Source organism: Sus scrofa, chromosome 4, assembly GCF_054392235.1.
Source record: "Sus scrofa isolate SSC_HxYL_T2T_F1_AM1 chromosome 4, Sscrofa_HxYL_maternal_Yorkshire_Landrace_v2.0, whole genome shotgun sequence".
In the NCBI taxonomy this organism is placed as follows: domain Eukaryota; kingdom Metazoa; phylum Chordata; class Mammalia; order Artiodactyla; family Suidae; genus Sus; species Sus scrofa.
This window is the reverse complement of record NC_139386.1, coordinates 42,591,923-42,607,271: the sequence shown is the minus strand read 5'-3', so window position 1 is coordinate 42,607,271 and position 15,349 is coordinate 42,591,923. Positions and strand designations below refer to the sequence as shown.

At 42.5% G+C, this 15,349-nt stretch overlaps 1 protein-coding gene across 1 annotated transcript in view; it reads right to left on the bottom strand.

The window, feature by feature from the left end:
- Nucleotides 1-15,349, bottom strand: part of CDH17 (cadherin 17) — an 82,475-nt gene that overhangs the window by 21,327 nt on the left and 45,799 nt on the right. Inside the window, exons 10-12 of the mRNA XM_001927101.5 lie at nt 12,927-13,142; nt 7,621-7,697; nt 5,474-5,665 (exon numbers count right to left, since the gene is read on the bottom strand). Of these exons, the coding sequence (XP_001927136.1) occupies nt 5,474-5,665; nt 7,621-7,697; nt 12,927-13,142 (485 nt within the window). The remainder of the gene's footprint in view (nt 1-5,473; nt 5,666-7,620; nt 7,698-12,926; nt 13,143-15,349) is intronic.

Below are 15,349 nucleotides of genomic sequence, written 5' to 3'. Positions count from 1 at the left end.
GTGAGACGACCTCAAATTAAAAAATTTCTGCACAGTAAAGGAAATAATTGGGAGCATGGAAAGGCAACCTCTGGGAGGGGAGAAACAACCCTTCTGCTCTGTGGGTGGGAAGGTAAAATGGTGTGGTTGCCATGCAAAACAGTACAGGGTCTTCTCAAAAATTTAAAACTAGAACTACTATATGATCCAGCAGTCCTTCTTCTGGGTATTTATCCAAAAGAACTAAAAACAGAACATTTGTTTCCATTTTCCCTGCACAATAGTCAAGGGATGGACACAAGATAAATGTCCTTCAAGAGATAAATGTGATGCATACACACAATGGAAAATTAAGTGGCCTTAAAAAAAGGAAGCAATCCTGTCACATGCTATGACATGGGAGACCCTTGAGGACGTTATGCCTGCCTAAGTGAAATACGCCAACCACAGAGGGACAAACATTGTACAATTCCACTTAATATGCAGGACCTAGAGTTGTCAAACTTAACAGAAAGAGCAAGCAGAATGCTGCTGCCAGGAGCTGGAGGGGGAGGAGATGGGGAGTTGCATGTTTTCTCAGGCAAGACGAAAATGTGTAGAGACCTGATGTACAACAGTGTATGTGCAGTTAACTATCCTGTGCTGTTCACTTAAAATTTTAAGAGGGTATATTTTCTGTGTTTTTTACAATTTTTTAAAATGTTAGTTTCAAGACGTAAAAATGATTAACACAAAGAGCTCCCACTGTGGCTCAGTGGAAATGAACCTGACTTGATCCCCAGCCTCACTCAGTGGGTTAAGGATCTGGTGTTGCCAAGAGCTGTGGTGTAGGTCACAGATGCGGCTCAGATCTCACGTTGCTGTGGCTGTGGCATAGGTGGGCAGCTACAGATAAGATTTGACCCCTAGCCTGGGAATTTTCATATGCCACTGGATTGGCCCCCCCAAAAAAAAAAAATTAGCACAAAAAGGTGCATGTCATGTGTGATTATTTGATCACTCATAGAATAAATATTGTGAATATTACAAATGTCAGGAAATAAAAAGAGTTTACATTGGGATTTAAAACTTTACAAAATGATTAACGCAATGGTTCTGAAGCAATGGATGGCTTAATAGGGAGGGAATTAGTAAGGCTAAGCCATACCCAAGGAACCACATAACAGGATCTAATTTATTTAGAATACTAAAAACTGCATGAATACAGACATCTGTCATAGTGAATACACACCTCCTAAGGGCAGTTGGCTAACATCTGGTGTATCCTAATCAAGAATCCATACAGACATAGAGAACAAACTTGCCATTGCCAAGGGGGAGGGAGTTGGGGAGGGATGGACTGGGAAGCTGGGGTTAGCAGATGTAAGCTGTCATACATGAAAGGGATAAGCAACAAGATCCTACTGTATAGCATAAGGACTATATTCAATGTCCTATGATAAACTGTAATGGAAAAGAATCTATATATATATATGAGTGTATATATATCTATATGCATAACTGAATATGCTAAAGAGTGTATATATTTGTATAACTGAATTACTTTGCTGCACAGCAGAAATCAATACAACACTGTCAATCGACAATACTTCAATAAAAAAAAATTTTTTTAAAAAGAATCCACACCTCAGGATGGTTTTCATTGCACTAGAAAGTTTGTTACTAGCAAAGTAATCTTATAAAGAGGATTTGCAATATTAGTAATATTCAAGACATGCAGTTTGGTTAAACATATAGTATATCTCTTGGCATTCAAATGAACAAAAGTATAGCATCTGGGCAGCCCTGTAGATTATACCCTTCAGAGTTCCAGACTCTAGTCCTGTCCTGTCTATTCTGTCTATCATCACCTTTTTGTGGTCAGACAAGTCCTCTTACTAGAGTACTAGTGATTACAGTGCCTAAGGGACAGACAGCTGGAACATCACAAGCCTTAAGCACAAGCTGGATGATGGTTTTTGTCCCTGCCTATTAATAACTGTGTATGGGACAGAATCCAATTACTTATTCAATCAACCAGTAATTACTGAAGCGCCATGATGTATCAGGCAATATTCTGGACACTTGGAATATTACCACAAACAAAATGAGAATGTGATAAAGATTTTGGCCAGAAGTCTGCTATATTGTGACAAACCTTCTTGTGTCAAGGGCATATGGGAGGATACTTATAAGTATCACCTACTGCTAACCATCAAGGTTACCAGCCTTTCCCTATGGGACCCCATTAGCCACAAATGGTCAAATTTACTTAAGTTGGTTCACAGCAAGCCATCATGAAAAAATGTTGACATGTGGGAATCATTCATACTGAGATGGACAGGTCTTTATCTTCTCTTAGATCCCTAGAGAGCTCTGTCCCTGGGGAAGGATGGGAGTGATCTACCCCACCTCCTGCAAAGGATCATGAATGCTACCCGGACCACCCACTCCCAACTGTGAAAAGTGGCTTTTCCTTCTGGCTTCTTTGTCTCCTGTAGGGAGCCATGGATGGAGGGGGAAGTTATAATGGAACCTTTTTCAAGCAGCAGGCTCACACAGAATACTAATGCTGAGTTGGTCCACATACAAACCTCTTGGCTAAAACCCAGTGAGACCCTTTTCAGTGGTAAGTATATGGTCATAATGGTATCAGAATTCCAAAATTCTACCCCCAGGGCTTCCTTTGGCACTAGCACTTTTCTCCCTGTGCTTTGATCCATTTTCTTTGAAATTATTCTATTTTGTCTTCATTTTTAGCCTCTACTTCAGCTTTCCTTATTCTGGTTCAAAACTTTCCTTCAGAGCCTTCTTTTGCAGCCTTCAGCACACTGTACTACAAACCTTCAGCCTTCAACGATATTTGCAGAGTCTCTATTGCTGTAACTCTGACCCTTTTAAATTCTCATTTTATTGGATGACATTGAAGGCTGCTTCCTATTGAGTCATCTGGTAAGCCATTTACATGCTCTAAAGCATAAATGAGGCTGCCATGGAGGAAAAGGTCAAGCCTCATGTGTACACCATGGGGGATGGGAGAAGACTGAGGGAAGGATGGGAAAACCTTCTGTAAAGCAGCAAGTACAATGGCAATCAAGATTTTGGCTCCAGACTTCCCAGACCTTACAAAGGGAGAGATGAAGCAAGAGGCAATGGACTTGGCAATTCCATAGAAGATGAAAGTAAGAGGTGGGCTGGGAAGAAGGCATGAAAGGATAAATTTGTCTATTAAAACATGTCTATTAAAGGATACCTACCTAAGAAGACATACAGATGGTAAAAAAAAAAAAAAATGAAACGATGCTTAACATGACTAATTATTAGAGAAAAGCAAATCAAAACTACTATGAGATACCACTTACACAAGCCAGAATGGCCATCATCAAAAAGTCTACAAACAATAAATGCTGGAGAAGGTGTGAAGAAAAGGGAACCCTCTTACATTGTTGGTGGAAATGTAAACTGGTGAAACCACTATGGAAAACAGTATGGAGATTCCTCAAAAAACTAAAAATAGAACTACCATATGATCCAGCAATCCCACTCCTAGACATATATCCAGAGAAAACTGTGTAACTCAAAAAGATACATGCACCCCTATGTTCATTGCAGCACTATTTACAATACCCAAGACATGGAAGCAGCCTAAATGTCCATCAACAGAGGAATGGATAAAGAAGATGTGGTACATGGAGTTCCTGTCGTGGTCGCAGTGGTTAACGAATCCGACTAGGAACCATGAGGTTGCAGGTTCGGTCCCTGCCCTCACTCAGCGGGTTAAGGATCCGGTGTTGCCGTGAGCTGTGGTGTAGGTTGCAGACGTGGTTCGGATCCCGCGTTGCTGTGGCTCTGGCGTAGGCTGGTGGTTACAGCTCTGATTCGACCCCTAGCCTGGGAACCTCCATCTGTCGCAGGAGCTGCCCAAAGAAATAGCAAAAGACAAAAAAAAAAAAAAGAAAGAAAGAAGAAGAAGATGTAGTACATATGGAGAACAGACTTGCAGTTTACAAGGGGAGGGAGTAGGATGGACAGGGAGTTTGGGGTTAGTAGATGCAGACTATTACATTTGGAGTGGATAAGCAATGAGAGCCTGCTGTATAGCACAGGGAACTATATCTAATCACTTGTGATGAAACAATTGCGGATAACGTCAGAAAAAGAATATACACACACATATACATATACAGCATAAATTGAAAGAACATTATAAATCACTACAATAAAATTTTTTAAATAAAAAAAAGTCATAAAAAGATGTGGTACATATATACAAAGGAATATTACTCAGCTGTAAAAAATAATGAAATTAGGAGTTCCCTTTGTGGTGAAGAGGAAACGAATCCCACTAGCATCCATGAGGGTATGGGTTCGATCCCTGCCCTTGCTCAGTGGGTCAGGGATCCAATGTTGCCATGAGCTGTGGTATAGGTTGCAGACGCAGCTTGGATCTCATGTTGCTATGGCTGTGGTGTAGACCGGCAGCTGCAGCTCCGATTTGACCCCTAGCCTGGGAACTTCCAGATGCCACAGGTGTAACCCTTAAAAAAAAAAAAAAACAAAAGCAAAGAAAAAAATTGAAATAATGCCATTTGCAACATGGATGGACCTAGAAACAACTGTCATTAAGTGAAGTTAGAGAGTGAAAGACAAACATCATATTAAATCACTTATATGTGGAATCTGAAAAAAAAAAGGGGGGAGATACAAATGAACTTATTTGCAGAACAGGAAAAGACTCAAGACTTTGGAAAACTTATTGTTACCAATGGGGACAGGTGGTGAGGGGAGGAGGGATGGACTGGGGCTTTGGGACTGGCATATGCACACTGAAGTATATGGGATGATCGGCCAACAGGGACCTGCTGTATAGCAAGAGAACTCTAACCAGTATTCTATGATAATCAATGTGGGCAAAGAATCTGAAAGAGAATGGATATGTGCATATGTGTGACTGAATCACTTTGTAGTATAGCAGAAATTATCACAAGCTTGTAAATCAACTATACTTTAATAAAACTTAAAGATAAAAATAATGGAGACCTTCCACCATCATTATGAAAGAGGAGCCTATAGCTGGCCCATTGGAATAAAGGATCTAGAGCCTAAAGGGCTCATAGGGTTCACCCAGTCATACATTTGCAAAGCGAAAAGAAAAGCCCTGAGCACTACCTCACCCCAGATTTAGCAAAAAAAAATATAGATGACCTGGTTAAATCAGAATTAAAGATAAACAACCAGGAATTGTTGCATGGGACATATCTATGCTAAAAAATTATCTATCCTGTATTTTATATATTTTTACTGGCAATCCTACCTCCTTCTGCAAAGGCTACTCAGTCAGGTAGTGACAGACCCAAAACAAGAATCCTGATCTTCTGTCTTTTGGGAGGGCAGGCATGACCGAGAGTGCTCCAGGAGTCTATCACATGTCTACGAGGTCATTGCTAATATGTCACCTCTGCTTATAGGTCCTTGAATGGTCCTAAGTAAATTAATCTATGAAAAATTTTTTTACCTTTTTAACCTTGACATAGCCAGCATTGGTTTGGAGATCTGTTTCAACCTCCAAACGTCCATCACTGTCTCCCTGTATAATCCGATACAGGATTTTAGAACTCCCAGTATGTGGTTCATCAGCATCAGTGGCCTGGATGGTTAAGATGATGGATCCAACAGCTGTATCTTCAGGGAGAGTTAGGTTTCCATACTGAAAAGGAAACAGGGGAAGAAAACAATGAGAATGTACATTGTCATCAGGTTCAACTGTCAAAGGGCAAACCTATCTCTTTGGTGTCAGAGTAGACACAGTCATAGTTTGCATCAATACTTACCCAGCATGTTTTTCCTGTTGATGAGTAGGTTGCAGTTGATTTTGGCATCAGTCATACTTCTAGACTGATATCCATTGTACCAAGAAACACAACATCTCAGAGAGCTACTGATAGGACTCTAAAACAGATTCCTCTACCACATCCAACATGTTTTAAACTGCAATTATCATTATACTAGTGATGAGATAAATAACTACTACATATTGAGTACCCACCATGTGGGAGGCACTTTCCACACATTATTTTAATTCTTAAATCAATCAAGGAAGAGTGGTTAAGAGCCACTTTGGAGATAAATGGCCTGGTATGAACCCCAGGCTTGCTGTTTATTAGTTGGGTGACTTGAAATAAGTTCTTTAAGTCTCAGGTTCATCATCTGTCCATTGGCAATAATGATAAAAAATAATAACAACAACAATAATGATAGAACCTACTTCATGTTTGCTGTGGGGGTTTACAGAGATAATGCAGCTCAAGCCCCTGATTGCCTGGCATACAATAAGTGGTCACTAAAGATAAGCAACAAAACAAAACACCCTACTGAGTGTTATCATCTCCATTTCACAGAGGAGCAAAGGACTGGAGAGGTAAAACTGACCTGAGACCACATAGCTAGTGAGTCACAGAACTGGGATTCAAACTCATGTTTGTCCAACATCAAAGCTGGCGCACTTAATCACTGGCCTAGACTATCTCCCACTCCTCCACTGAAAACCCCCAGATCATGTATCTTGGCATCATGATCATGAAGATGGTAACAGGCAGAGACCAGGAGAGGACCCCAGCAATGAAAGATGTGGATTCGTTCTTTTTAGAGCCCAGTGTGCCTTTCCAAGCTCTGAGATTCCCAAAGCAGGACTTTTAGCCTCAACCTAAAGACACTGACTAGATGTAATGCAAGGAAATGGCGACATACAGAGAGGCTCAAATGCCCAAGAGAATGGAGACAGAGAATAAATAGGCTCTTAGTCTCATGCCTGTTTAACCTCAGTGCCTGCTACACATTATATTCCGTCACACCTTTTACCTCCCCAAACCCTCCCATAAATCAATTCCCTTTCTTTGTCACTGCCTTATTCCTATTTTGATTTATGAACATCATCGCAAGGCTCTGGGCTGCCTCAACATTGATTTCAAACATAACAATCTAGTCGAAAGGGCTTCTCTCTCCTCCAGAATAAATAAATAGACACAGCATTTTTAAGGGAAGCAATGATAAAACTACCCCAAGTGTAAAGCCCACATTAACAATAAGTAAACAGGAACCTGAATTCTTCTTGCTATACTCAACTGACCTTTTTCTCTCCTTTTCTTTTTGCCCAGTTCTAATTCTTACAAATGTCTTGAGCACATTTGGGGGGCATAAACCAGAGATCAACTTTTTTTCTTCCCCCTTTCTCTCATCCAATTATTGTCCAATGTGGTGAAGGTGCCAAAATTCCAAATTTTAAATTTTGATTAAAAATGTTTGTTTGAGACCTAGTAGTAATCTATTTGTTTTCTTAGTGGACACAAACTATATAATGACGAACTGCAAGCAGCCCTTCAGCTCTTTTCAATTTGACCAAGACTGTGGCGATAGCTTTTAAGCAGTCTTTGGAATAAATGAGCCGTTGGCAGACGTTTATAAACAGACAGTCCCATATGCTGTAACAATGAATGTTATTATTCCCTGAAGATTTCCACTGAAGATGATATCTGAGTTTGTTACCAGTGCATTGACTAAGACATTAAGTCTGGCCTTTTCCCTGACTGCTGTGCGTATCTTTATTCCAGAAGTAGGAGTCAGGTAATAAGGACGAAGTAAAGAAAAAACAAGAAAACTACTCACATCTGATTTTTCAAAGATGGGGATCTGATCGTTGATATCAATAATGTTGATTTGCACATGGCAGAGGGTCTTGAAATCTGAAAAAGAGTCATACCACAAAAAATCGTACATTAAAACCAGAAACCTGGGAGTTCCAGTTGTGGCTCAGCGGGTTAAGAACCCAACTAGTATTCATGAGGATGTAGGTTCAATCCCTGGCCTTGTTCAGCGGGTTAAGTATCTGGCAATGCAGTGAGCTGTGGTGTAGATTGCAGATGCGGCTCGGATCCTGCGTTGCTGTGGCTGTGGTGTAGGCCAGCTGCTGCAGCTCTAATTTGACACCTAGCCTGGAAACTTCCATATGCCACAGGTGTGGCCCTAAAAAGGCGGGGGGCTGGGGGGAACAGAAGCTGAAAGAAAAACAACTGGCAAGTGAAATGACAGCCATAGCCGCACTTTTACTATCAACATGCAGCTTATGTGGTAAGAGACTTCTCTGCCCCCACCTGTACCCATGAGCTGGTCACCAAGGGGAGGCTGAAGAAAACCTCGCATGAGGCTGCCCTGGGCTTCCCACTCCCTCTGCCTGCCCCTACTCCAGAAAGCCTGTTTCTTTTCTATGAAGAAGCCTCTTTTTCTGACTACTGAAACTTACTATGTTGGCCTCAAAGCCCAGTGCAAAACTGTCCTTCTAGAAAGCCTCTCTTGAGCACCCCAGCTCTCTGTCTTTCCTTCTCTGAACTCTGGCAGCACTTACTGTCCTTTGTCTCCTCTGCTCCATGATGGGAAGGTCCAAGGGCAGGAGGAAGGGCACAATTAGCCCCCTTCAAAGGGCCTGACTGGAGTTCCGTCGTGGCTCAGTGGTTGGCAAATCCGACTAGGAACCATGAGGTTGTGGAACCATGAGGTTGTGGGTTCGATCCCTGGCCTTGCTCAGTGGGTCAAGGATCTGGCGTTGCCGTGAGCTGTGGTGTAGGTTGCAGACGCGGCTCAGATCCTGTGTTGCTGTGGCTCTGGTGTAGGCTAGCGGCTACAGCTCCGATTTGACCCCTAGCCTGGGAACCTCCATATGCCATGGGAGCGGCCCTAAAAAGTCAAAAAGCCAAAAAAAGGTGGGGGGGGCCCTGGCTGCCCAGCCTACAGAGGCAGAGGTAGCTCATAGAACCATGCAGAATGCACACAGGTTTGGGTAAGTTTGTCAACTCAAAGACCTAGTCAGAGACAGCAGGTTCAACTTAATATCCAGAATGAGAAACAGCATGATGGATTTTCTGTTTGGGTTGCCATTGTTCTAACCATGAGTACTATATTGTACAACAGCTAAGACTCTGGGCTCTGGAAGCACACTCTTCAAATTCTGTCTCTGAGACAGGTTGGGGAGTGAGGGGATGGGCTGGGGGATTGGGATGGAAATGCTATAGAACTGGGTTGTGGAGTTCCCATTGCAGCTCAGTGGTTAACAAATCCGACTGGGAACCATGAGGTTGCGGGTTCGATCTCTGGCCTTGCTCAGTGGGTCAAGGATCCGGCGTTGCTGTGAGCTGTGGTGTAGGTCGCAGACATGGCTCGGATCCCATGTTGTTGTGGCTCTGGCATAGGCCGGCGGCTACAGCTCTGATTAGACCCCAGCCTGGAAACCTCCATATGCCACTGGTGTGGCCCTAGAAAAGATAAAGAAAGACCAAAAACAAAAACAAAAAACAAAACAAAACAAAAAATCTGGGTTGTGATGATCATGGTACAACTATAAATGTAGTAAAAATCATCATTGAGATATAAAAAAATTAGGTAAAAACCAAATAATAAAGTTTATTTTTCTTTGTGCAAAAAAAAATTAAAGTAATGCCTATTCATTGTACAAAAACTGAAGATAAAAAAAGCATAAAGATAAAATAATCTAATCCCATTAAAATGTTTCAGTGTATTTCATCTTAAGCTTTGATATTTCAATGGAAATAAAATTAACTTTCTGGAAAAAAAATTCTGTCTCTGCTACTTAGGTGTGTGAGAGCTTGGGTGTGTCACTCAAGGTCTCTGTGTGATAGTTTGTCTATAAGATGTAGATAGAAACAGAGCCAAAGTTTTCCTCATAAAATAAATTATCAACACCCACGATGTACCAGGTACTGTATTAAGTTCTTTGCTTCCTTAACTCATTTCATCTTTATTCTAACTCCATGGTATAGGTACTATTATCATTCTCGTTTAGTTCTCAAAGGAGAAAGCTAAAGGACAGAGGTGCAGGTAACTTGAGCAAGGTCATACCACTAACTAGTGGTCAAACCAGAATTCAAATCCATGCTCTCCTTTGCCCTCTCTGTCCCCTCCCCCTGCCCCTTCATCCTGCTCTGCGCCCTGGGAGGCCGACGTAAGGAACCACATCAGTAGACATCCTGGCCCTCTGGGCACATGTGGGTTCTACCAGTGGGCGCACAGGCAGGAGATCTGAGGAAGGGCAGTTGGACCAGGGTCAGGGTCTAGTTCCCCACTGCCATCAGCCTCTTCTAGAGTCATAGGCTCAGGTGCTCCTTCAGGAAATATTCCTTTCCCTGACCCTTTTCACCTCGGGGTGAGAAACAAAGTCCATTGTACTTCACATCTCCTGTTGGTTTCCCACAACACCCCCCACCCCAGCCTTTACAAAGAATTCCTTCTTTATACTCTTTTTGGTTACTCCTTTTGAGGGGCATCATCTGTTTCCTGCTGGGACCCTGACAAATGCACTCAGGCAGCCTGGCTCCAGAGCTTGTGTTCAATGCACTAGACATGAGGCCAGGTATGCAATCTACTAGTAACTGTATCAAAATAAGTGGATGTTCATGAAAGCTGGGTCTAGTCCCCAGAACATCTGTAGACAGCAAGAATGACTGATGGCTTCAGGAGGTCCCAGGCCTGAAAGCACTAACTCCCTGCTCTGCACAAACCTCATTTGGGCTAGCAGTGGCCTCCTGCTGAACGGCCTTCCCCTGAGTTTATGTAAAACTATATTAATTACAGCCTACTGTCTAATTTTCTGCAGTACACAATTGAATGTGTATTTACTTCCACCAACACACATACAGACATTTAAAAAAAATGCATTGTACAGTCTGGTCCATATATTCTATAGAGGTTCTCACATACTTGGACAATCTAAAAAAAATGCATTGTACAGTCTGGTCCATATATTCTATAGAGGTTCTCACATACTTGGACAATCTATAATCTGACAGTCCATATGGGCACTTTATGCTCTTACAGCCTCAAACTGCTTTAGGTCCTCATGTGTTTGCACCTGGGATTTCTTCTCCTCCGTGAGCCTTTAGACCATTATGTAACTGGTCATATTCATCCTTCAAAATTCAGATCAGTGACAGCTCCACCAGAAAGCTTTATCCACTCTCTCCCTCTCAAGTCACTCATGCCTTCATGGTCTACCTTGTATAGGTTTCTTGCAATGTATTTATTCGCATGTCCACCTCCTCTGTCACAAGGCTCCTTAAAGACAGACACTGAGCCTTATGCATTTGTATGTCCCCAGTACCTTGAATGGTGCATCAAACAAGGTAAATGCTCAATAAATGCTGAAAGGATGGGTGGCTAAGAGTGTGAAGCTGTCAGTTCATCATGGACAGGAATGATTTATTATACTCACTTCTGGTGTACCTCTTAATGTAACACTAGACGTTATGTTAGGCCCTTAATATTGGTCAAATCACTACATCTCAAACATTCTGCTTTGGGGGCCTGCTCAATCCCAGTTCTCTTCAATATCTCAACATCTGTGTAAAGGGAAAAAATGTGACACTCTGTGTGAAACGATGCTCTTTACTTCTCCACATCTATATAATCTGTCTCCTGGCATAATCTGAGCTATTTGGTTATTTAAGATCCAATACCAGTTAACTCTAAGGCAGTTTCTTAACCGAGGAGTATCCATGATCCTAAAATGTGCTTGTCTCTGAGTTCATATATGTCTGCATGTTTATGCAGTTTGCCTGAGAAAGTGTGCATTTGTTTAGCAATGCATAGTTTTCATCAGATTCTCAAAGGGGTTTGTAACTTAATAAAGATTAAGAACCAATTTACAAGGAGATTCTGCTGAATAGCATTGAGAACTTTGTCTAGATACTCATGTTGCAACAGAAGAAAGGCTGGGGGAAAAATGTAATTGTAATGTATACATGTAAGGATAACCTGACCCCCTTGCTGTACAGTGGGAAAATAAAAATAATAATAATAAAAAAAAAAGAACCGCTTGCTCTGAAATTGGATAAGGAGTAAGGAAGAATGTCTCCTGGTATCGTCGTCAAATGGCCAACTAGAAGCCAACAGGAGAAGACAAAACTCCCCCAAAGATGCATTTTTCCTTTACTTTCATACGGGAGAACACTTTGAGTCTGAAAGGGAGACTTGGGAAATAATAACTAATTTTCTTGTTTGCGATCAGGATGGCCATGACAACGTGCCTTGTTAACCCCTAACAACAGGGATCTTAATTGACATACTGCCATGCTCTGAAACCCATCACCACATTTGCATCAAGACCTTGTCTGCCATTGGCTGTCCCCAGCCAGTGACTGAGCAAGGTAGGCAGGCTTTTGGAGATCACAGACTCCTTCAACAACCAGCTTTGGACTTCCCAATGATCTTGCCCTTTGACTATTAAGTGGTCTCTGGTACTCCCAGCGCCTTCCTTCCTTTTCTCCTTCACTCAAGGTCAGGCTTGCATTGAGGTCTGATGGCTCTCCCAACCTTCTCTGTATCCCTCTCCATTTTTTCTCACAAGAAATTCCCCTAATAAAACCCTAATATATTTAATACTCTCTTGGCATCTCCTTCTCAGGGGACCAACACAGCAATGTTGCCTGAGCTGCATCTCTGGCTATTACTATGTGGGACCAGCTGCCTCTGTGCTACATGTGTGTTATGTAAAAAGGAAGAACTCTTTTTTTTTTTTTTTTTTTGTCTTTTTGTCTTTTTGCCTTTTCTAGGGCTGCTCCCACAGCATATGAAGGTCCCTAGGTTAGGGGGTCTAATTGGAGCTGTAGCCACCGGCCTACCCCAGAGCCACAGCCACACGGGATTCGAGCCATGTCTGCAACATACACCACAGCTCACGGCAACGCCAGATCCTTGACCCACTGAGCAAGGCCAGGAATTGAACCTGCGACCTCATGGTTCCTAGTCAGATTCGTTAACCACTGAGCCATAAAGGGAACTCCCAAAAGCAAGAACTTTTAAATGGCATCTTTCTGTAATACCCCAGGCATTAGAGCAGTGGAACAAGTCACAATTAGAAAGAAAACTCACATTTTCACTCTTTACACAGTGAAGGTGATACTAACCTTTGTCAGAAACCTCTACTGTCAAGTTGTACTGCGGAGTGTCTTGCTTCTTCAAGGACTGCCCAGCTAACTGGAATGTTCCCGAGTAGGTTTGGACCAGGAATAGTCCATCCCTAGGAACTTTGGGGATTTGATCCACAATTTTGTACCCCAAGACACTGTTGATTGTGTTTTCTTCATCTATGTCATGAGCAGTAAGGGTTCCAATATTGCTCCCTGTAGAGAAGGAAAGAAGGAAATCCATCCATTACAGGCTCCTGTTAATCTATTTTAAAATGGTTTCACTGGAGAAACAGGTTTCTAAAAAGCACTGTAAATAATTCTGAGTAACAGACTAAAGTTCTTAGATTGATGTTGGTTCTTCCAACCCTTTCCATAGTGCAGTGTTAAGAGAAGTGTATTGGTCTGCTAGGGCTGCATAACAAAGTACCACGGACAGGGTGGCTTTAATCACAGAAATTTATTTGCTTATAGTTTCTGGAGACTAAAGGTCAGCAGGGTTGATTTCTTCTGAGATGCTCCTCCTGGGCTTGAAGATGGCCATCTGCTCTGTGTTTTCACATGGTCTCCCCCCATACTTATCTCTGTCCAGATTTTCCCTTCTTAAAAGTACACCAGTCCTATTGGATTAAGACCCACACTAATGACATCACTTAACTTAATTACTTCTTTAAAGACCCTTTCTTGAAATAATAGTCACTCTTTGAGGTGCTCGGGATCAAGGCCTCACTATATTCATTTTGGGAGGATGCAATTCAGGGTCTTGAGATAAAATCATCCTGGATTTGGAGCAAGCCCTAAATCTAGTGGTTGGTGTTCTTAAGAGAAGACACAGGAGTTCTGTGGCACAGCAGGTTAAGGATCTGACATTGTCACTGCAGCCCAGGTGGCTGCTATGAAACAGGTTCAAACCCTGGCTTGGGTGGGAACTCCCACATTGCACAAGTGTGGCCAAAAATAATAATAATGATATTTTTAAAAAAGAAGGGAAGATACAGAGATGCCCATGGAGCAGGAGGCAAGGTGAAGAAGGGGACAGAGACTAAAGTTATGCTGCCACCAGCAGCCAGAGGAGGCCAGGAGCCCCCAGAAGCCAGAAGAGGCAAGGAAGAAATCTCCTCAAGCTGCCATCTTGATTTCTAAACTCCAGAACTGTGAGAAAATAAATTTCCATTGTTTTAAGTCACCAAGTTTGTGGTAATACACAAGGAAAATGGTATAACTAAACAAGGACAAGCCGACCGTGGTTACTCCTAAGCAAATTTATGGAACAAGTGCAGAGACTGACTCCACCCCAAAGATAAAGGCAGCAGGGGGCAGAGAGCAGGCAGCCATCCTCTCTGCTCTGCTGCATTTTATGACCCTAAGTTTTATCTCTGTGAGTGTCTCAGTTCAGGGAGTTCCAGAAGTCCAGCTATGACTCAGTGCTCCACCCAGCTCTGGATGAGTTCTGATAGGTGCTGGGTCATCCTGCTCAGACAAATGGGAATTGTGGGCTTCTCTACATACAGCAAGAATCCCATGTGGGGGCTAACACTTGAATATGTACACCACACTTGTGGAGTTTGGCTTCTTCCCCTTCCCCAAACTACTTTGTATCTACTGATTTACCAGGAAATTTGGAGAGTTTGTGGGGGGAGGAATGGAAGTACCAATTTCATGTCCATAACAGAGCTGGCACGTGCAGACATGTCTGGGGGCGGGGGTGGGCAGGAGGGGCAACATGAGCAACAGAGCAGAAGAGAATGTGTAACTAGTTTAGTAGCAGCTGCCATTTCTGAGCCCATCACAAGCAACTATGTTACCTTTGGGACAGGCCTCTGCTTTTGTATGAAAAGCATCTGTCTGTTGCAATGAAAAAGTAAATTCTGTGATTGTTTGGTGTCTGAGCATCCCCGCTCTGGTCCTTCCCCCTGGGCAGGTGAGCATAACACAGAGGACACTGTTCTTTTCTCACGCCACAGGAAACCTCCAGCTGTCAGAGGCGCTATGAAGACTATGGACATCAATGGCAGGGAAACTCCAGTAGGGGGCACTGCTCAGTGGGAGCACAGAATTTTGTGAATAACCCAAATGTGAAAGGAGTGCCATGTCTCCAAATGACAAGAACCAGGAACAAGCAGCAGCCCAAATCAAGTCAGAGATATATACAGCATCTCTTGGGGCACTCAGAAATACCTTAGGGACATAGAAATTCAACAAAAGGGTAACGTTCCTGTATGAACATAAAGAACCTGGTAGAAAATGGGATTTCAGAATTAATGTTGGCATTGCTGAGACTTGGGGACATGAGTCCCACAAGATTCTGGCTAATATAAGACACCAAACAGGAAAATATAAATATAATAAGGAGGGAGTTCCATTGTGGCTCAGCAGTAATGAACCCAACTAATATCCATGAGGATGCAGGTTTGATCCCTGGC